The sequence below is a fragment of the Drosophila ananassae genome, chromosome 2L (assembly GCF_017639315.1).
Source record: "Drosophila ananassae strain 14024-0371.13 chromosome 2L, ASM1763931v2, whole genome shotgun sequence".
NCBI classification, from domain to species: domain Eukaryota; kingdom Metazoa; phylum Arthropoda; class Insecta; order Diptera; family Drosophilidae; genus Drosophila; species Drosophila ananassae.
Genome location: NC_057927.1, coordinates 15,830,372 through 15,853,388, shown reverse-complemented (window position 1 = coordinate 15,853,388; position 23,017 = coordinate 15,830,372). Strand labels below are relative to the sequence as shown.

At 42.8% G+C, this 23,017-nt stretch overlaps 1 protein-coding gene across 2 annotated transcripts; it reads left to right on the top strand.

Annotated features, from left to right (window-relative positions):
* The first annotated feature begins 57 nt into the window (after positions 1–57).
* Positions 58–22,841, top strand: LOC6499302 (protein trachealess). Of its 2 annotated transcripts, XM_001954875.4 has the most exons (11): positions 58–725; positions 2,417–2,801; positions 10,900–11,081; positions 14,043–14,113; positions 15,081–15,170; positions 17,293–17,598; positions 19,746–19,930; positions 20,001–20,107; positions 20,459–20,612; positions 20,704–21,986; positions 22,229–22,841. In XM_001954875.4, the coding sequence occupies exons 1-11, from the start codon at positions 656–658 to the stop codon at positions 22,240–22,242; spliced, it is 2,847 nt and encodes a 948-aa protein (XP_001954911.2). In that variant the 5' UTR covers positions 58–655; the 3' UTR covers positions 22,243–22,841. The 2 variants fall into 2 exon arrangements, with proteins under 2 accessions (XP_001954911.2, XP_032312356.1); XM_032456465.1 differs by lacking the exons at positions 58–725; positions 2,417–2,801 and adding an exon at positions 10,653–10,771.
* Positions 22,842–23,017: the final 176 nt, after the last annotated feature.

The following is a 23,017-nucleotide window of genomic DNA, read 5'->3' as shown; positions in this document are numbered from 1 at the left end:
GAGTGCCCGGCTTGGGATGTTGGCTGTGCTGCAAACTGAACGAAAGCTACCTTACCTGTTTGGAAATCAAGTTTGCCGCTTCTGTGTCGCTCCGGTGATCCGCACAGAAAGGTGCACGCGCGCATTCAACACGGTTGTGTGGAACCGATTCGAGGTTCTGTGTGCTTTTTATTCGACGATCCGAAACGGATTTTCTTAAGCCAGTAAGCCAGTAAAGCAGCGTACTGAGTGTCCCAGTACCAAGTGGCAAGTTCCAAAGCCGTCGGTATATTGATTCGCGATCGGTTCGCAATCGCTGTGTCGGAAAGTCGGTGATTAGAGATCGATGGTACTTGGCTAACACGTAATGCTGTGCGTCATTTGGCCAATTTGATTTGCAAATTCCAGCTGAGTTTTTCTCGAAAAGAAACCCATAAATCTTGATTTAATCAAAGTGTTGAATATGCAATGATTCTCTGAATTCATATGTAAAAGCAAATGAAAAGAATAGAATAGAAAATAAGCAAATCAAATATTGTGCAATAGAAACCCCTATATTGGATCTAATAGTATTAGTAAATATTTCGCATAAAGAAGTAATAATAAATAAATAAAAAGTTATTCATCAAGTGTCAAACATTGTGGATGATCAAAGTAAATTATGAAATAATTATTCATGCCAAATACTATTGGAGTTAGCTCTGAAACCAAATGGATATCGCAAATTGAATCTTTTGAGCCGAAAGGTAAGTTCAGGCCCAAGGTTCCCATTTCATTATTAACTTTGATAGAAATCAAATAACAAAATACTCAAAGAGTAAGCAAATCCAAAGAGTTTATAAAATAAAAAAACTGCACACACACTGGAAAGACTCTGAAAAAAAAAACTGGCAAAGTCGCGTACAATGAGATATATCTGTGGAGTTCTTCATTTCATTCAATGACTTTTGGTGGTCCCTATTCAAACAACTCCAAACAAATTCAAGCATCGACTCGATGACACTCCAAACGTCAACTCGAACAAATTTTTTATCTCCGTCGCCGTTGCCGTCGTCGCCGTTTGCTTGTTTCTTGCCTCTCCGTTGATAAGTTCACTTGACAATGAGTTGCAACAAAGCCAAAAACCCAAAAAGCCAGGCCAAGATCCTAGCCTCACAGACGGTAGTAAATACTCAAGATGGAAATTTGAAATTCATTTAACAAAACTAATTTCAATTGTTGCACTTTTTCGGATCGGTGGGCTTTCGGATTGTACGTAGAACCGGGAAGAATATGGTTCGAGGGGATCTTTAAGATCTTTTTCTTGGCGCCAGCCCAAGTGCCCTGAAAATGTGCTCTATTTATTTAAAAGTCGAAGGAAAGTGATAGTGGGGCTGCTTCAGGGGAGTTTGATTTAATCATTGAGGAAATCGGGGATAGAAAGTGGAGCCATAAGCTTTAAAAATATGGGTCATTATAATCATTATCATTTTAGTTATGTACTTAACAGAAGTTGCAAAATTTAGTCATTAATCGGATTACCTTCAGGGAAGTAATTTCATTAAGACCAAAATATTTGAATAATTTTTAAAAGCAACAATAAATCTAAATTATTTTATTTTTTAAATGGCATAAATTATAGTTGAAGATCATCTAATATCATAAATGTTCAGTTTCAATTTACATACGTTTTAATACGTTACCAAATTCAATATCTTTATCAATATTATGAGGTTGGAAAATTTTTATTTGATTTCACACTTATTTGTTGACTCAGAGATTTCCCTTTTTTAAAAGAAAACATTTATAATCCTCAATCTGTAAGCTTGAAAGCTAAATTTTAATTTGATTGATCATTATTTAAGACTTAACGAGTTTCAAATGTGATCAACACAGATCTTAACCCATGGAGTGTTTAGTATTTGTGTTGTAAGACATTTCATTAACCCCTAGTTACTTATCCGCCATCAGGGGCCCAAAAAACAAATCAAATGCCATAAATCATTTTCGTTTTCAACTTATGCAATCAAATGCTCAAAATAAGAAATAATTCAAAAGCGCCAAATCATCCAGATCGGAAGGGGGAGGGCCGAGATCACTGGGGTACCCCGGACACGGTCTAACAATTGTTCAAATGGCCAATAACAATACGAAACAGTTCTTCGGAGTCGATCGCAGTTCGAACAATTCGAACAATATCATGAACTACTTACACCGCATATTTTCACCGCTTTCGGTGCCCGTACTAATGTGTGTCTGACTTTGCTTTGATTTGGGCAAAAAAACAAACCTAATCAGCAATTGTTGTTTCATTTCATTAGCAAATGGAGGGAAAAAATAGAGTCTGCAGACTTTTATTAAGATCCACATATTGATTGATATTATCATGATTTTATCCAAATAACCGTGACAATCGGCGACCAGGCCAATAAAGTGCTATGTCATTTTTTACTTTTAGAATTGAGTTTAAATATTTGCGAACGTGACGAGCACCACGAAATGTATGCGGATAATAAACGTGGCCTAGACAAGGTGACGGCAGCTACCCCGCCTACCCACGCCCTGCAACAGCAGCAACAGCACTCCCATCAACAGCAACACTTGCACCACCATGTCCTGCAACTGCAGCAGCAACAGCAACAGCAGCAGCAGCAACACCTTCAGCAACAGCATCATTTGCAACATCAAATGCACACGCATCATAACTTCCCGCAACATGAAGGACCAGCAACCCTGTCACAGCAGCAACACATGCAGCAGCAACAGCAACAGCAGCAGCAATCGCAGCAGACGACGCAGCAGCAACAGCAACAGCAGCAACAGACAGCCGGCATGTTTACAAGGTAAGTTCTTAGCGCCAACATTCCCCCTTATCTGCCCCGCCTTATCACAAGCTACGAACTGCAAACTGCGCAAACATGCAAACTTTTAATTTCAATTTGTTTCGCACGCTTCGATATTTGTCAATTCGGATTTGAAATACGAGGCCAAGTTCGCATTTGGACGAATCGGAACGCTTTCTGGGCCCTCTCTCCAGACCCCTTTCAATTTCCTAGCTGCTCCTGTTGGATATTCTTGGCTTTTGTTTTTACGTCAGTACTTTTTCTGAGAATGCACAGAGGAAAAATAATAGTAGAGATTTTTGTGAGAAAACATTTTTAAAATGGATTAAATTTATAGAAAGATGATATATTGGGAAACTTTCAAAACAGCCCCAATTCCAAAAGAGTTAAAACTCTTTTAATATATTTGTATGAATTGTGAGGTTGAAAAGATATGAGAAGTTTGTATTTTAATATTGAAAAAGTACTCCTCCACCTCATGTATCAACCTTAATATAATGTTTTAAACCTTGATATCTGTATTATCATTGTTTCAAAGACTATAAAATATTTAAAATTTTATATAATTTTCTCCATGTGCTCCTTGTGGAGCTTCTGCTGCCGGTTTTAATGGCCTCTTGTATTGGCAACTTGTAGTTCGCATTTATCTGACTCTCGTAATCTCCCCGGTATACGGTCTCGGGACTCCGGTCTCTGCGTACTTCCAGCGCCAATTCGCGAAGAGCAGAAAAACGCGCAAAATTCACTCCAAGCTGAGCCGATCTGGCGATGCTGTGCCATTTTATTTAGCTCCAATTAATTAGTGCTTCAAATGTTTTGCCATAAGTTAAACCCGCACAGTGCGATTGACATTACCACGTTGGCAATCGGACGTCCACGAAGGCGACGTCCCAACCACAAAAACAAAAAAAAAAACAAAAAAGGCGTCTCCACACTATTGGCTCCACCGCCAGGGATCCCAGCTATGGAACCGTGGAGGAGGCTGGCTTCTTGCTTCTGAAATGTGTAAAACTCACGTGTGATGTTGTTGATGGCTCGCTCGTTGTCTGTTTCTTTCGATTTTTTGTCTTTCCTATCCTGGCCTGTGTGTGGGAGAGTCTCGGTAGTAGGTGTTATCCTGGTCGGTTGTTACATGCTCTGACGGAAGTGATATCCATAAAGGATTAAAACATTTTCTAGTAGCAACCAGAAGGGATTAAAATAATTAAGATAATCCAAAGGGACTTTAAAGTTAATTTACTTTTAACACATTAGGGTTATATACTAAAAACTAAAAAATACAAGTAAAAAACCCGTTTCAACTAACTTAAATTAGTTCATTCATCCGAATTTTACGTGACCCATGAAACACTATCAATTAGCATGTGAAATTGTTGGAATTCCCTGCTATCGAACTAACGAAAATTAAATTTGAAAAGGTGGAAGCAGAAAGAAAGGGTTACTGTTCGCGAGGCGGAGGGAGTCGAGCACGCGCTCCGCCGCCATATAATTTGTAATGGCTATGGAATGGTGAAAAAAATCGGACGACGCGGATTTCTATAAATACTTTCCATGCTCGAACGAGAAGTGCCAACAACACGCCGCCGCCTCACACAAAATCCAACAAAATCACACAAATGCAAACATAAACTGAAACAAACAACCGTTAAACAACGAAAACTATATCAATATGCTCTAAATAATAAATGACACTAATTAAAGCGAAGAAAACTTGGCGTTTGTTGTTTTTAACACATTCGAACCGTAGAATCAACAAACCTGGCTGGCACCGCAGCTCCTGAAAACCAAGGAAAAGTCACAGTCACAGTCAAAGACGAAGATACAATTTTTTTCCTTTGGACTCTACAGCGAGGTAGAGGTTAAAAAAAAATATCTGAAATGCATTTGGTAGGTGCTTTTGGAGTGAAACTAACCGAAACCGTTGCGTACGGTTTGAATTTGTTTGTGTTTGTGTTTGGGCCTGCGCCGTTGGTGTTAATTTTGGTAATTAGCATACTCCCGGACTGTCCGGCTACAGATACAATTTCTTTGGAGTATCTGTATCTGTAACATTGCACAGGCACCGGTACAGGCAGAGGGGCTGCTCTGTGGCGGTGGCAGCAATTTTATGCTGCTAATTTCATTAACACATTTCTCGAGAAAAGTGAGCAGCCAGCCAGGTAGAGCCATTTACTTGGACAACTCGACCATTTGGTTGCAGTGGATGCTGCACTATATCTGAGTATATCTAATGCACTGCGGAAGGGAATTTTTTCTAATATTAGGGTGGAGTTTAAAGCTCCACCTAAAGCTTTAATTGCATTTAATAGTTTTAACCCTCTAAAGAAAGTAAAGAAAAGTTTCCGATAGTCTACAGATTATCAATCGATCTAAATTCTATCACGTTTCTTGTTCATTTTTCCCATGCCTGGTTGATTTATTTTTCGAATTTTGATTTTCTCTCAGTGCCTGACTTCCGTCATCTAATTTCAAAGACAAATATTTGGTGACTCGCGTCTAAACTGATTTTCAATGCTCCCGGAATGACTCTCGGAATGAATCTCTCTTCGATCGAAGACGAAATGCTGAGCAAATAAGTGCGCCACCTCCACCGCGGGCGCCTCAAAACTTGCCCCCCGGGGTCTGGCTTACCAAATTATTTAGTTGCGGCATCCCTGTGCTAATTGCCAGACGACGGTAAAGTGCAACAGCCGCTCGGAGTGTTCACTATCCAGTAGCCAGCCCAGTCCGGCTAACCATCAATCCCGAAACTCTCAGGCCTCAGAGATGACGGCATACCGTACCGTACCGTACTGTAGTTGGGGGTAATTTCTGGCCAAGCCACCGCCGGGCACAAAAGTATACAGACCAGGATGGACCGACCAGACCAGACCAGACCAAGACCAAGACCAAGAACCAAGTCATGGGAAAATTTCCGTACACACACAATTTGGGGTTTGGCTTACGGAGGGCGGTGGAGCAAAAAAAAAAAAAAAACTCAGTTTCGCACGCAAATTAAGATAATCGAAAGCAAATGCAGCAACAACGGTAGCCGTTCTCCATGGTTAGGCTCGAAAACTAAAAAAAAGAATAAGCCATCAGGAGTGAGGGGAGGGCAGACGAAATCAAAAGGAAACGGGTTTAGTACCCGGTAGCAACAAATCATAAAAATATGAAAAATTATGCGGCGGCGTCGGTGGCGAAGCATCTCAGCTCTCCAGCTCCAGCTTCACCTTCAGCTCCGGCTACAGCTTCAGCTTCAGCAAATGACGATGTCCAAGTCCCAATCATCGAAGTGTGCTTTTGGCAGTCCATCATTAAATTGTGGCTAAGATTCCAATCAAACATACAAGAGCAGCAGCAGCATCAGCATCATCAGCATTGGGAGCAGCCACAACGGTAGCAGCTCGATTTCATTTCTTTTGGGGCAATGAAATTTTAGCTGCGGTTGCCTACAGCCCCTAGCCTCCTGCCGCTTGCCACTTGCGGTCTGGGGCGGTGTGGCATGATGGTCCGGTGGTGTGGCTCCGATTTTTGAAATATATGCGTCAAAATAAACACAGTAGCTGCCCGCCAGACTTCTTTATGAGCTTTTGAGAGCATTAAATTATATGACTGCGATTTACGGACACACAGACTCGTAAGTTAGCTAATTGATTGAGATAATTGAAGGATGCTTTAAGGATAAAGGATTCTCGGCTCTATAATTGAGGCCAATGCTTTTGGGATTTATGTTTTTTAGAAGGGTAATAGTAGGATGATTTTTCTTAGGAAGAATTCTTATTCCTTTATAACCATTCTTTAATGTTTTTTTATGGAATACCTATCAGCTAATTGCAATTGAATTAGTTGTCTCTACAATTTATTTAATAAATTTAATTAATTTTTCAAACTTGGCACAATGTTTGCCATTTTCGGAGAATATATGCACTTATTTAAAGGCTATTTTAACTGGTCATTTTAGTTTTATAAACCTATTTCTTTATTTAAAAATATAATAATCTTGAAGAGCATAACTTAAAAATTTCCCACTGCAGATCAGTTAAAAAGAGATCTAACTAGAACCCGGCCCGAAGGACCAAAAAATGAATTGTCTTACTAATATATAGAACTAGCATTTTTGTTCGACAACTTCTATAAAACTCTAAAAACCTATCTAAAGTATGAGTATGATGCCTCTCCAATCCACTAAACACTCGGCACTCGCCTGGGGCAACTCTTACCTATGGCCTGGCATATAATTTGGCTAAAGGCCGCAGCACCCCATGGTTATTACATTTTTTATTATTTTTGTATCTGTGCTAAACGTCGCCTCGATGCTAATCTGAAGGTGTGTGTGGCGTGGTGTGTATGGGTGTGCATCTGAACGTTGAACGCTAAATGGTGAAGGCGCTGCGGTGGCAAAGATATCGATTACTGCCACCGACTTACGCAGAATACAATAAGGCTAAAAGCAAAGTGGCCAAAGCAAAGGCAAAGTCGAAGTCCTCGCCAGACAAAACAAGTGTTTGGCGCAAAAAATTCCAAGAAATCCTCGAAACCGAAAAACGGAAAGCATTGTGCGGCGCCTCGGCAATTAATTTGCAGCCAACTCGGAACAAAAAAGCAATGTGTGGGTTCAGAGCCGGGGTTTAGGGTTACCCAAAGATGTCCGGAGCGGTGCAGAGAACTGCCCATCAGTTTGAGAGGTCTGGCATTCATTATACGCCGTTTTGCACTATTTTTTGCGGGCAGTAAGAAATACCAACCAACCAGGCAGATAAAGGGCGGACCAGACCAGACCGGACCAGAAATCATTAGAGCTGCCCGCAAGCTCAATAGCCTGGCCCGAACTATATCGTGGGAATATGGCAAATAAACTCGCCCAAATTACACTCACACACCGGCAAATCGTAGCTAGTGGTAGAAAGGAGAAAGAGGGCTAAACTGGAGGGCTATCTATGTAGTCTCAGACTAGACAATTCGCACAACTCAAGACACAAGTCAGGAGAAGACGAAGACAAGACGCTCCAGGAAAAAGTGCAATAAAAATTTGCGCAAATTTCGTGTTTCTCTTGGCCTGCAATTGGTATTGACTGACTGACTGACTGGGTTTGGGTTTTGGATTTGGTTTTAGTTGCGGGTTCAGCATCGGCTATGGTCTGGGAGCCTCATGGAGGCTCTAGGAGTGAACCGATCTCCTTCAACCAGGCTCACGCCCCTGATGCATATTAAAACCAGGCTTTGGATTGATACGTGCACCAAGAGAAATTTAAAGGATTTTTAAAAACTATTGCTTTTGGTATAGAAGAAGAGCTTCAGAAATACTTGCTCCTTAAGATAATACTTCTTACAGTGCCCTTCTAGCGGGTGGAGTTCGTCTAGGGTGGGGATGGAGTTCAGTGTTTCTGTGATTTATTCGCTGCACACATTTTTACGATGGCGCTCTGAGGGCCCTCCATAAAAAACTCTCTGAAACAGGGGGAAGGACTATGAGGATGCAATGCCCCATAGATGCGCATTTAAAATCCATTTAAGTTAATAGTTTGGCATTACGTTTCCCCGATGGTTTATGTGCTAATTAGTGAGGCATTGCCGATTGGCATTGAGATCACCCTGAGATTCGGAATCGAAGGAATCTGAGCCAACAAGATTTGTGCCTAATTTCTGTGGAGCACGTTAAGTTTGTTTTGGCCAGGACCTGCGTTTTTTGTTTTTAATCTAGTAGTCGAAAGGGCAGAAGGAGCTGGAGTAGCAGTGAGAACTTCAAGCTGGACCAAAGTTGATTAAGATCTTTTCAGCTGCGCCAGTGGATCCCCAGCCGAAGATTAAACATGTGGCTTTGGAGCCACAAAGACTGTGGCAGCCACAGCTATAGCCACTGCCACATCCACAGCCTTTACGCTCGACGCCTGGCCAGGAATCGTGTTTATGCTTTTAATTAGCAACAACAACTTGTACAGTAGTTGCCACAAACTGTTGCTGCTTCTGCTGCTGCTGCTGCTTCATCTGCAACAACAAGTTGGTGGTGCTACTTAGTGCAGATTTCAAGGTAGCGATAGATATATTAAGAAATGTTGACATGTCTCGCTCACTCAGATAAATTTTGATGTAGATTACGGAACGGCAGTCAGGGCCCGTTCGTCCACCCGCACTACAACCTCCAGATAAATCTCACTCCCATCCTCATACCCATTAACACGTTTTTTCGGTTTTTTTATTTTATTTTTTTCTTTATTTTGGCATGCATTACGAAAGGATGATGGCATTATCATATTATCGCCCCGGCCACTGGCATCTTGTTTATGATAAATATTTGAGAAACTTATTAATTATGCCACAAATAGCCAGCCAGATAGCAGATCGTAAAAGCTTTTGACATTTTTAAGTAGCTAATTGGAAGAGGAACGTTTTCTTTTTGGAAGGGGGATATGATGGGGGTGGAATGACCAAAGTTGGACTATCCAAGATACCGATCGAGTGAGCAAAGATCTTCCATCTATGGTGGGACTTATATAACAAGAGCTACATGGTAAATGGGTATAAGTAGACCTATGCCTATCAATCTTGCCACACATTCCCTTTCCTTTTATTTCTCGGCTAAAAGAAACATATATGCAAAGTGACCACTACTCGGAGTCGGACTCGGAATCGCAGCTTTTAAATCAATATTCATTTTAATTGTACAAATCACCTTGACTTAAATCACGTCGACCACTCAATTCAGAGTTCTAAGGGGCCTTTAGTTCGGAAAACTGTTCTATTATGGCCAAGATCCGTTCGATTTGGTTGCAGTTTGCAGGTCGGCAGTCTGTTTATTTCAACTGGCTATGGTTGCATGCAACCAGCACCCAGCAACTCTAAAAAAAAATAAAAACGAACACGGACGCAGTGAGATTGTTTTAAATGTTAACATGGCCATTTAGAGGTAATAACAGCGGCAAAATGGCAGACAGTCGAGAAAGCCAAAAAGGCGCGGGCACTTGCTGTTATTACAACAATATTACCAATATTTATTAAAGCTCTCGCACTCGCTCGGGCTCTTGGAACAAAAATAAAAAAAAAAAAAACAAACACATGCCGGGGATTGTGGCAACAACCACAATGGTCGGTTCAACGTCAGCATAAATAAAAATGCTCATACGCCACCACCCCCGCCACTTGCACCACCGCACCGCACCACTCGGACGCAGACGCCGCTGAATAAAAAGACAAATTTATGATTTATGAATTCAACCTTGTAAATAATATGCTCACAAAAGTACACACGGACAGTTTTGCTAAACGTTTATGCCGCTTGCCCCAAAACCAGCAACAGCAACAGCAACAACTGCAACTGCACAACAATTGCTGCAACAAGGCAGCATCAAGACAGCAATGCGGCACAAAGCTGACCAACCTACTTGCACAATTTTTGCCGCACAAGGCATGTGGCAAGTGTGCCCCACATCAGCCACAGCATCCACCGTGCACCACCGTGCACCACCGTGCCGACCTGCTGCAATAACAACAAAACCAACAATAACAACGTACAACGAGCGGTATGATTTTTAAATGCGCGATGAGTTATTTATGCATCGGGGCATCGGAGAGCTTTCGGATTGTGCGAACCATCCTTAACCCATTGTGGTCAGTTCAATAAAATGGGAATTGATGTGGTTTTGGTTTTGATTTAATTTTAAAGGGGATAGATAGGAATTAGGGTGAAAACAAAGATTGAATACTGAGTCCTCCTACTCTATAAATCCTTTATAATCTTCAACATTAGCATAATATTCCTAAACCATATTTTAATAGAAATATAAAAATGCTTATATATTATGCTTATACTATTTTTGGTAAAATACTTTAGAATGGGTTAACAAGCCTCTTAGCCAAAAGGAGACACAGAGACAGAAAGGCAGGCACATGGCATTCTCGAATCGGGAACACACCCGAGTAGGCGGCTGTGAAAACACATGCCTGGCCTGGCGGCTAGTTTTGTGGCAATGTGGCACATTCATACGGGAATGGTGTGTGTTTGCTGTTATTAAGCTGTAGCTGTGAACGAGCCCATATATTCTAATTGTTTTTGCCTCACTCCCCCCAAAAAACAGAAACCCTCCAGAGACTCACATTTGTCTTTGCTTTCCCATTGCAGGTTCGATGCGAACAAATCGACGAAGGGCGCCTCGAAGATGCGACGCGATCTTATAAACGCGGAGATAGCCAATCTGCGGGATCTGCTGCCACTGCCCCAGTCCACACGGCAGCGCCTCTCCCAGCTGCAGCTGATGGCTCTGGTCTGTGTGTATGTGCGGAAAGCCAACTATTTCCAACAAGGTAAGTCCGCAAAACGCCAACCGCCAACCGCCAGCCAGGTAACTGATGCATATGCATGCTGATAATTGGCTGCACGTTGATTGAATATGCATGAGTCATGAGCAGATGGAGATTGTGATTGTGAATGTGATTGTATTGTGATTGAGATTGTGCAGCCGCGAAGATTGAGTTTGCAGAGTGCTCAGGACCCACCGCCGCCATCGTTGCACTCCAAAAATTCCCACAAATTTTGGTGGGGGTGGGAGGATTCCCAAGGAAACCCCTAAATATGATGTATTTTCCCTGAAACCATCGTTAGCAGGTTTCTAAATCAATAAGGAACACAGTTTTTAAACCTCTTGAATTGTAACCAGCACAAGTCACTCCAAAATTTTGTTTAGTGTTCCTCTGAGTCTCGTTTAAGCCGGAATAAAAACCGCTAGGCGCACGGCTTCGCTTTGGTTTAAGCCAACATCATTCATATGTCGAGTGTCCCTCTATCAGAGGCTCCACGCTCCCCCGAATGCCAGCTGAAATTGTTTTTGGCCAAGTAATTGCCAAAGCGTCTAGGCACGCACCCAAAACCCAGGCGGGCCGAAATTGCTGCGGGCCCCTCGAAGATCGGTGCCAGGTCCTCAGGTTCCCCCAAAGACCCCGATTTCCCCCGGGAAGTCCTCAAAGCCCCCCTAGAGGTCTGTCCCATCCCCATCCCATCCTCCTTTAATGCGCATGCGCTCAGGTCAACGCGCAACCGAACAAGATCGTTCGCTCTTTACTTACCTATTTTTGTTGCCATTTTTTTTTTTTACCAGATTTTTACAATTTTTTTTTGTTTGCGGATAATTACGAAAATTGTTTTTCAAATTAGCGTTGTGCGGTACATAAGCCCATAGATAACACACAGGCCTTGGAAAGTCTCGCAGAGGAATACCCATGTGAAACTATTGCAGATCCAAGCCAGATCCCAGATCTCAGAGTATGCCAGTACTGGCACCACAACCATACCAAAGTGCTATCGCCACTAAACCACCAACTCCTCCAACTGCTAGTTGCCAGTCTTTTCTGGCTCTGGCCAGGTCGGCTTTTGGCCAATTTCACAATTGCAATGGTAACAACGAGCGTCTGCCTGGCATTGCTATAAATATTGCGATAAATCAAAATGTGCGATTTATGTGTTCTACAAATTGCAAAAAATTAAACTTAAGTACTGCTTCTCCCTCCCCTCTATCTATCTTTCTCTCTCTGCCTTGTTTGCTGTCTCACTCGTCGTCTACTAAGTGTGAGAAATTGTCGGCGTTTTGTGGGCTCGTATATTGTATCTTTCGGTTATTTGGGTGTGCTGTTGCTGTTGCTATTGCTATTGCTATTGCCGTGTTGCTGTTGCTGTTGTTGCTCATTGTCATTGCACCGTTTAAAAGCATTTATAATCACAAATTGTGTTAATATTGGCACGCCATCGAAATCGCTTTTTATCTCCAAGTTCAATGGATTCGTTTGCTCTCCGTCTCGGCCTGTTGCCGAGTGTGTAGTTTTTGTGGGTGGGTGTGGCCTTTGAGATAGTCGTAAGTCGTAAGTTCGATTCGCGACTCGCGATTAATGAAATACATATTTATAAAACGAAATTGAGTTTTCAATACAATGAGTATTCCGATTCCGTTTTTAGTTTGTATGCAAGATCTCAAGCCCGGCGGCGTCTTGATTCAGATTCAGATTCAGATCCAAGACCGTATAATTGGCTGGCATTTAGTAGTGTCGTGTTTGCCAGTGAATCTTGCAGATAAACTAAAAAAAGTAATAACCTGTGAAGTGGTCACAGTTTAAAAATAGTTTTAAGGCTTATGATCAAAGTGATCGGAAGTTTTAAAAAAGACTTTTCTTATAACTCCACTTAGAGATCAGATGAAACCTTAGGAATCCCATTCATTGATGATTTTATGTTTTACTTTTTAAAGAAACAACTTGTTCTTCAGAAATTATTATCTTGGTTGTACAGATTTTCAATAAATGTATTATTATCTATAAAATACTTTGTAATAAAAAATCCAAGCGAACCGGCAACATTCCCTTGCCCTTGTACTCGTACATTAAAGCCAAATGGAAAAGGCATTGAGCCGAGTGCCACTCCCCTTTTATTTTTATTTTGGCCAAGTCAGGTATGCTGACGACAGACTTCTTGGCAAAACGGATTTCTGAGTATTTTGCCGGATAGTAGTGGATAATATTAAGGCCCAGCGAAAATCTGGCTGCATTCATGGCCTTTCCGTTCAAGTTCAATGAAATTACCAGTTGCGGTTGCTGCTGTTGCAGATACTGCTGCTGCCGCTGTTGCTGTTGCAGTTGCAGTTGCAATGGTGATTGTGGCTTGATGCTGATTTTGTTGCTGTTTCTTGGCGTTTTTTTTTGTTGTTGTGGTTTTTGTTTTGTTTAGTTTGCCAGGTGCGGGAGTATCTCGTAGTGTTTTAAAAATAATTGATCTTGATGCTGCCTCCAATGCAGCTGCAAAACAGCAATTGCACTCAGCGATCGCTGCCTGATGTTGCTGTTGCCACTATCGTTGATGTTGCTGCTGCTGCTGCTTCAGTTGTTGTTGCTGCTGCTGCGGCGCTGTCTCTCTCTCGGTGACAATGACACATTTTCTTTTTGTGATTCACTTGCTTTTTTAAGGCGGCAAACATAGTTGCTCATTGTATGTAGAATATAATCGGAGAATTAACAATCAAATGCATCTAACAATTGCCGACCCAGTCTATTATTAACAGATAGTTTTTTAATTAGCCAGGCTTTTGCATACAAATTATACAGCCATGGGAAAATACTCATATCCACTTAGTGGATGTTTATTTTTTACTTTGCCCATTTAAACGGATGTCTTATTAGCCTGGGCGCGCCTTAGCCTGTCCAAGGCGCAAAAGGTCAATTAACTTAATTAGCATAATTTTCAAGAATTTGTTTTCCTAACAATTGCCCTCTCAATCTTTGCAGTTTTCAAACGCCACAATGCGATGCATCATCTCCACCACCAGACAGCAACACCAAATATTGGCTTCTCAAAGGTAAGCTTCGCTTGGCATTTCCCGGAACTACTACCCACAATTCATATTCAATCGGAGCGGTAATTAGGAATCCGATGCCAGTATCTCTGTTCATTTGGGGTCTAAACTCCGGGGCTATTTTGCCGAACCGATGGCATTTCGATTGGGGAGCTGGGAGAAACAACTCAATTTAGGCGCAATCGCGGTGACAACTCAACCGAAAGTTCCCGGGAAAACAACTCTATTAATGGCACAAAAGCTGGCCATATCATAAGTCAGAAATCGTTTTGGCCGCCGCCACTTGCTGCGCCAAAAGCGAGAAGAAGAAATCAGCCAACAAAGTCAGCAAGGCAAGCCTCTTGGCTGAAGCTACAAGCCGCAAAAACAAAAACAATAAATGGCCAAAAAGATTTACGGGGAGCACCAGGAGCAGCAGACAGTAGTCAGTCAAGCTGCCTGCCCGGCACTGACTGCTCCAGTCGGGCGAGATTGATCTACATACCTGTAGACTGTGCACACTCGTGACTGAATTAAATACTATAACCATAGTCGTAGTACTTCTCTTTCTCTTCTCTTCACTTGGCTGGCTTATATGTATAAATTTTTGTTTATTTTTTAGTTTTTTTTTTTTCATTGTATCCCCATCAACCCCCAAAGCTCTGTCAGTTGTCAACACCGCGAGTTTGCCGGTCCAGTCTTTTTTTTGCCCACAATTTATTAGTGCAGAGACGTGAAAATGAATTTGCATTTTCAACACATGATTCAATTTATGATTTTTTAAATAGAGGTGGTTATTATAGAGTGATGGGTTTGGGAAACGGGCTGGGATTATCCTCTAACATAAGTCTTTAAAAGTATAAAATAACTAATACTTGTAGATTTAGGGTAATCCTAATGTTATTTTGTATAAAATTTGAAAATATTCCATGCATATCCTTACTTCTTAAACCTAAGCCCCATCTTAAACCTACATTTATTTGTCTTACAGGCACTCTCCGGCTTCTTGATGATGCTCACACAAAATGGCAAATTGCTCTATATATCGGATAATGCGGCCGAATACTTGGGCCATTCCATGGTAAGAGCTCTTGTTTTTTTTCCCCACGTTTGCTCTGAAGGCATCGCTTTAGTTTGGTTTTTGGGTTTTGGTTATGGGTTTGTTACTGTTTGGCGTCCCCGAAATTGTTACAACCGTTGATACAAATCTCTGACAAGCGACAACAGGCAACGACGATGCCTGTCGTCGTCAGAGCATGTCATAGAGTCTGCAACAGCAGCAACAGCAACATTTGCCGCAACAGCAACAGCAATGGCAGCAACATCAGTGCAGCAGCAACATATTTCCTGCGGTTTTTGTGCTGTACTAGTTGCTAATGTTGTTGCTGCTCCCGTTGACAAGTTAGCAACTGTCTAGAGACCCGAAACGAGTACTGTAGTACCGATTCATTGAGCTTACTTATATAAATCCGCTGGCTTTTTCCTTAAAAACTCTGCCTCTACATTGCTGCTGGGCCGTGTTTCGAGCTTTGTTTATTGCACGTTTACGCCGTTTAAATAGCAAGGTTATACATAGAGGAGTATATACGTATATATATATGGTGGCCTTTCACTTTGCATTTGAACCAACTGTTTAAATAAATCTAGCCGACCGGAGCACATGTGACATATCTCCGTTCCACATACAGAGAACAGACATTGACAAAGGTACACAAGATTATTCGCCAGGTGATTGTCGGCTCTTCAAGAGCTCTTAGCGACAACGGGGCGTATGCGCAATGTGTGTTGAAGAAAAATTATGCCATAAATCAGTCCTGGCCTGTGATCCCAAATGTGCAACAAGAATAAATATTAATTTATCTCTTGGATTAAAATTCAAAGAGTTTCTTTTGGTGTAACTTTATTTTCGGGCCCCAAAAACATGATCAGCATCATATCAAACGGAAACCCTCCACATGGCACATGAGGCCACTTGTTTTTTTTGGCCAGACAACCTTTCATATCAACAAAGAGCAGCGTTCCCCCTTCCCTAAAAGTCAGAGGCTAGACAAGAACAAGCTGAAACTTGGCCAGGCAAAGAAAAAAAGAAAAAGAAACTTGCCAATGGGCAACCATGACATTTGACAGCCTTTTGGCCTTTGTGCCGAGACCTGGCCTTATCAGGAGCTGCAAGGAGCTGCTCCAAACTCAGCCAGTTAGGGAGTGGAGAGGAGTGGTGTGGAGGAGTGAAGTTCTGGGAGACACCCACCGGCAGTGGAGTGGTCAGCGAAGTTCATAAATTCAGTCGTACATATGCCATGTGTTGGCATAATTACGGGCACAATAAAAAGCGAACAGGCCCAAAAGTGGATTGCCCAACCTTTTAATTTGTGGCAAGGCTCTGAGTTAGTTAGCGGCGATAGACAGTAGCAGCCAGCAACCCACAAGCCGTACAACTACAGGCAAAGTTAATTAACAAACTGCCAAAAATGTCAATAGATCTTGGCAACATTGTTGTTTTTTTGCCTGCTATGCTGCTGTTGCTTCGGATGTTGTTGCTGTTCTGTATTAGCCGATGTTGCTGCTGTTTTATGCCTGTTGTTGGGCATCATAATTCCAATTCGATTTTTGCATATTCCCATAACAAGTTGCCATTGTCATGTGTCATGTTGCGACAGTGGCCATAAATAAATTACAAGCACAAGCACCGCTTGCCATTATAAATTGGCCAGATCGCTCGATCGAATTGGCTTCGTTTTAATCGCTCTCTCTCCTTGGCCAGTCCGGCGATCTATCTCTTGGCCAACTCCGTGGCCATAATTGTCAACAATAATAAAAGCTCCTGACATAAACGGCCGGCAGGCAATTGGCAAGCAACATCGAACCCACACAAAAGGCCGAGGAGCGTGCGAAAGCCGCAACAATCCTCTGACACATCATTTACAAATTAAAACCAACGGCTGACTAATTGAAATGAAAATTCAAAGGAAAATTACAGTACAGACTGGTAATAAAATTTAACGATAATTCTTTTTAATTAATAGTTTCAAACAAGAAACTTATGGAAAGGTATTCTAGAAAAACAAATTAGTTAAATGAGTAGGTTGAACTTACTTGAGTTCTGTCGAGTTCTAGTAGTTCTATTGAGCTTAGAGGCCTTAATATTCCCCAACCAGTGTATGTTCATGCTAACGACACCTCTTTACCTCCCCTTATGCTTTCAGGAGGATCTGCTGATACACGGGGACTCCGTTTACGATATCATTGACAAACAGGATCACGCAACCATCCAGGCGGAACTGAATCGGAACGTGCCGCCGCAACCAGGTGGTTCCAGTCAGCCGAACAGCGGTGGTGCTGGTGGCGACTCAGCGTCCAGCAATGGAAGCGCCACCGGCGGTGGCAGTGGTGGTGGTGTCGGCGGTGGTGCTGGAGGCGCCTCCAGTCTCGAAGGCGAGCATCGCATGTTCCTCTGTCGCATGAATGTCAGTCGCAATGCGCGACGGCAAATGCGTTTCGGCGATCAGAAGGTGAGTACACTGGGATATCCAAAGGGGGCTCTAATCTGTTTAATAAAATTAATTGAAAGTGCTTAGAGAATTACTTTTCTCTCTGTGTAGTCTTGTGCGGATGAGTAAGCGCGTGTAAGTCTCTGACAGAAATTGATGAATGAATCACCTGGAAAGCGTGTTGCGTGTAACACTTTGCAGGCAGTCTACAGGCTCCTCCGAAGCTCTCAGGCTCCAACTTCGAGTTCGACATCTTGCTCTGGCATGAATTATGCATGAAGGCAGGAAAAATGGAAATGGAGATGGAGTCTGAGACAGAGTTTGAGTTGAGTTTCGAGTAGAAGCATGCGTCGGAACTGGCCATACATCTTGGCAGGCCAGCGAGCCGGGTTTCTATAAGCTGACAAACGATGACAGTTGATGGGAAACGGGTGGGTGCCCTTCACCAATCCCTGCCCCTATCCCACCACAGTTAGCTGCTCTGATTGGCCGCCCCGCCATGACCATGATGAGGCAACAATATAGAGTTGTCAGCCAAGCTCCTCAGCCGCAAGCCGCCAGCCACCAGCCGCAGGTTGAAAACAAGACAAGACCAAATCTGTCAACGTGTTGAGCGACGCGTTGGCTGTGGCAGCCGCAACTCTTACCCGTTTTGGGTATAAATGTGAGCCTGCGTGGTTGTGCCACCACACTGCCGCTACTGTGCGAAATCTGGTGGGCGGTCGCTTCACTTTTATTCATATCTCCGCCGATCCGAGACGCGTCCATTTTTTCTTTTAGCCGTTTTGTTTCTCTCCTCATTTTGGCCAGATGTGCAGTGAGCAAAATTATGGAGATAAGAACCAGCGTTGACAGTTGGCTGAAAACGTTTTTAATTAAGTTGAGTGTTGGCAGTTTAATGAGGTGCAGGAAGTCTTGCATAAAAGGGCTACAGAGCTAAGCAATGGGACTACGGGAAGATGGTTATTAAATCAGGAAATAAAATTATAATAAATTACATAGGTCTAAGGGTTTAGAAGACTAGCAGGATTAATGTTGTTAATGGATACATATAAATTGGTTAGAGTTTATAGAGATCGATTTAAAAAAAAAAAACCAATACATAAATATTAAGTTTCTGACATTAATAGCTTTAAGTATTTACTTCAAACCTCCTTATAATGATTTTTGAACCATTTGCAAAGACTTGAAGTATTTAAAACTCAACTTCCTAAGACACTTATCCAAATACAGACTTTCAAAAGCATTCCCAGCCTTGTTTTGGACTTAAGCCACCTAATCTAATCCAAGGCACACTCGCGGCTCAAGACCCACATGAACCGAGTCGGCGATAACCCCCTAAGTCAAGCTCCGAGCTCCGAGCTGAGTCAAAATCCAAGCACATTCACTCCCAGGCTGGCACTCGTTAATATGCAATAAAAATGGACCAATAAATAATTATGAATGAGGTCAGGCATAGTTCAGAGCTAGTACGCCAGACCCAGACCCCAGACCGACCATACCGACCATATCCCATAGACAAAAGGCCCAAAAAACCAAAACCAAAAAGAAAAGACGGCGGCGACAAAGCCGGCAGTGGCGCCTGCTCCCCAGTCTAAGGTCGTCTCATTTACCAAAATCAAAAATACAAAAAAAAAAGGCAGAGAGACTAAACGGAATGAACCCACCATCGACTGTGGTGTCTGCGTCATCCGACGGGTTTATATTTTTTTGTAGTCGTTGGTATCAGGATCGTCGGGCTGCATTTGCATTTAAGCAGAAGAAGCTGCTACGAAAATGCAATTGCAGCTGGGACGAAATAAATGCAGGCACGTTTTAATTGGGAGACAATGGCTTTGCGACTGCAGTCTGCAAACTGAGCCAGAGACTGAGCCGAGGACCGGGCTGGGGTCTGAGCCTGAGACTGCCTGGTGTTTTGGGGCTGTGTCTTTGGTGGAGGAGTTCTGTGTGGTACTGGCACACAAACATTTCTGTGATTGCCTTTTTTAAATTATGGAATCAGAGTAAAATGTCTATGAAAGGGAGGGAAGAGCTGGAGGGAAGAGCGCCGGCATGCCGGGGCCAAAAATGGCCATAATACCCAAACTGCCTTACGACGGGCGCCAATTTTCGTGGGAGCCAGTCGCAAACAATCTCAGAATCGAGCTCATTGCGTTCTCCAATTGCAGGTTGTCCTCGTCCAGGGTCACTATTTGTCATTTCTGCCGCTCTGCAGTCGGAACGAGCCCGTCTTCCTGGCTACCTGCACTCCCATTGCCATGCCCGAGACCCGGGAGTGTGTGGTACAAGGTGCCACGAATGTCTTCACCACGATCCACTCGATGGACATGAAAATAGCCCACATTGACAAAAAGTAAGTAGATCTAAATCATAATAAAATCTGATAATAATTAATATTTTTTATAATTTTGTGATATTTTTAGTGGAGAGTTTCATTTGGGTTATGACAAGGCCACGTTGCAAGGCACCTCCTGGTACAATCTCATCCACAGTGAAAATCTGAGGGAGGCGCAGAACAAGCATAGATTAAGTAAGTTTTTATTATAATCCTATAGTTTTAGAGTTAAAAGAAAGATATTAGAATTATATCATCAAATTATAGCCATTATATCATTGGACATACAAGCTTTAATATAAATGTGTATAATTAAGGCATAAAAAAATAAAACCAGTTTCTGTTTAATACGAATTTTAAATTTAATTAAAAAGCTTTCGCAAAAACAAAGAATATTTTAAGATTTTGAATGCCTAAGCAGCAGTTCTAAAAGCATAATAATTAGAAAAAATATTAACTATTCCGACAGAAAAAAATATACTTTTTAATAAAGTAAACCTTCAACATATAAACATAGTTACAATAAACGTTTTTTATTCTTTTTAGTCACGCAATCGGAACAGGATCGCAGCTGTATCCTGCTAGTACGAATGCAACGCTCCAGTGGAGAGTACACGTGGGTCCACGTGGTGCTCCAGGTCCGGGACAGCCCCGATTCCACTCAGCAACCGGTTATTGTTTGCACCAATCAAGTACTCAAGTAAGTCATTTAAAAGCATAAACTCAATACTTAAATAGTTTATTTATAAATCAATTATATGACCTATCCCTTAACTTTTAAAACCTTTTAGTGATCGCGAGGCTTCTATCATGCTGGCCAATTCCTGGCTGTATCACTACTATACGGTCCAGTCGAAGATCCAGTTCGGCATGCCCCTCGAAAGCGGCATCCGTGTGCCCCCGGGCACACCCTCCAGCGGGTACTATAGCCCCCATGCGGCGCATCCACCCGCAACGCCTGGTGGCGCCACGCCTGGCCTGGGTATTGCCAATGCCTTTGGCAACCACCACCACTCCCACCATCCTCATCACCACCACCACCCGCACCATCATCCGGCGGCCGCCTACCATCATCACCACCCGCACATGGGCACTTACGGAGGCGTCTACCATGCGGACTCCGCCATCGAGCTCAAGGAGGACCAGCCTCTGTTTAGCTTTCAAGAGCCCGTGGACTACAGCCAGGTAACTCCTCCGATCGCGGCAAGCACCCCAAATCCCCCGCCTTCCAGTCAGAGCCAGAAGTCTTCGCAGTCGACCACGCCTCCGCCGCCCAAGAAGAGAGCCCGGAAACTAGAGCCGCTCTACCTGCACGCGGCGGAGCGGTCTCCGGTGGCGGCAATTACACCGGAGCCTGACTGCTACGCCCTGCACTCTCATCCATCAGCGGCGGCAGCTGCCTATGCCCAGTCCAGTGGTGATGCCTCTGTCATTTATGCCACCATAGTGCCTACCAGGCCGAGGCTGCCCAACAAAACTCTTCCGCCCGATCCGGCGGACTTTATAGAGCAATGGAATCCCAGTCCACCGTGGTCGGAGTCGGCACAGAAGGCCTCGCTGGACAGCTTCGGCTCCTCCCACGAGCTAAGTCCCTGCATCACCACCACTCCGCCCACGCCCACCAGTGCCACGCCCCATCAGAACGGCGGCCCTTTGGGCGGACAGACGATCGGACCTGCTTTTAGCTTCGAGTGGATGTCGGATCCGTTGGTGCCGGTTAGCTACCAGCAGTGGCCGCCAACGGGGGATCATCACCAGCACCTGTCGCAGCACCTGAGCCAGAGTCAGAGCCACCAGAATCCTCAGCATCCCCAGCCGCAACACCAGCATCCCCACCAGCAGCAACACCTCATCCTCCAGCAGCAGCAACAACACCAACATCAGCAGCAGCAGCAACAGCACCAGCACTTAGCACTTCACCATGGGCGTGCGGAGAACTCTGGAGTGGGCAGCTTGGAGGGTGGTGCGGTGGTGGTGGTGCCACCAATACCCATTTCGATACCAATACCCATACCTATACCTATACCGCTGGCCACGGGCCATGGGGATGCCAGCGAACCGGTTGAGGATAGAGGTTAGTACATATTTCTCATTTTTTCTTTTTAATTTTTCTGATTGGCACGATTTTAAAAAATCGAAAAAATATGAAAAAAGCTGCGGCCAATTGGCACCCGACCGCTAAGTAATTAAGGCCGCCAAAACAAAGCCGAAAACTAGTAAAAATCATCTTAATTATTGATAAGCTTCCGCTAGGCACATGCCACGCTTATGCTAATGCCCCGCCTCACACCCAAAATCCCTTCTCCCTCGTTGCAGATCCAAAAAATTAGTGATCGACGCAAAGCTTGGAATTTCCCAGAGATCCGAAGATCGGACGATCTGGGTTCGATGCGGCCTGCCACGGCGGCCAGGTGATAATCACACTTAAATTAATTGCCACTTGTCATCTTAGCGTTTAAATTATTTTTATCTAACGAAAGGAAAACAAATGCCACACAAACAAAATAGCAGCAACAGAAAACCCCATAAACCCCGATATAACACATTCGTTTCTCGATATAACCAACTAATTTAAGTAATTTTCGCAAATCCCTTTGTTTTCCATTCCACTATTGTATGTGCAATCAAGAAAAACACTTAAAAATATGAAAATTACTTTTTGCGATTAGCGTGTTAAAAGAATACTTGTTTAACTGAAAATGTTAAAAAAAAATATCAAGCCAAGAGAGCTCTATTAGCATTACTTTTATGACGCGCACTTAAAATTTTTTTCAATTACCTTTTTATTTTGTATTTGTAACTTTGAAAATGTAGACTATTTAGGTTAATTATTATATTATATTTATTAAACGTTTATTTATATAAATATTTATTTCTATGCTTCGAACATTGCTTATTGAATAAACTTGTAAAGTATTGTCTTTTGAAATATTCGATTTTTAATGGGCAGAAATTCCAGCCAGGCATTCACATAATTTTTATGGAACAATTACAAAAAACCACACATGGGGTCATAAATCAAAGATTTAATAGAATATTTAAATCTGAGAAACGAATACTGATTTATGAGCTTATTTCACGACTAATTAAAGGGTAGCCACCAAT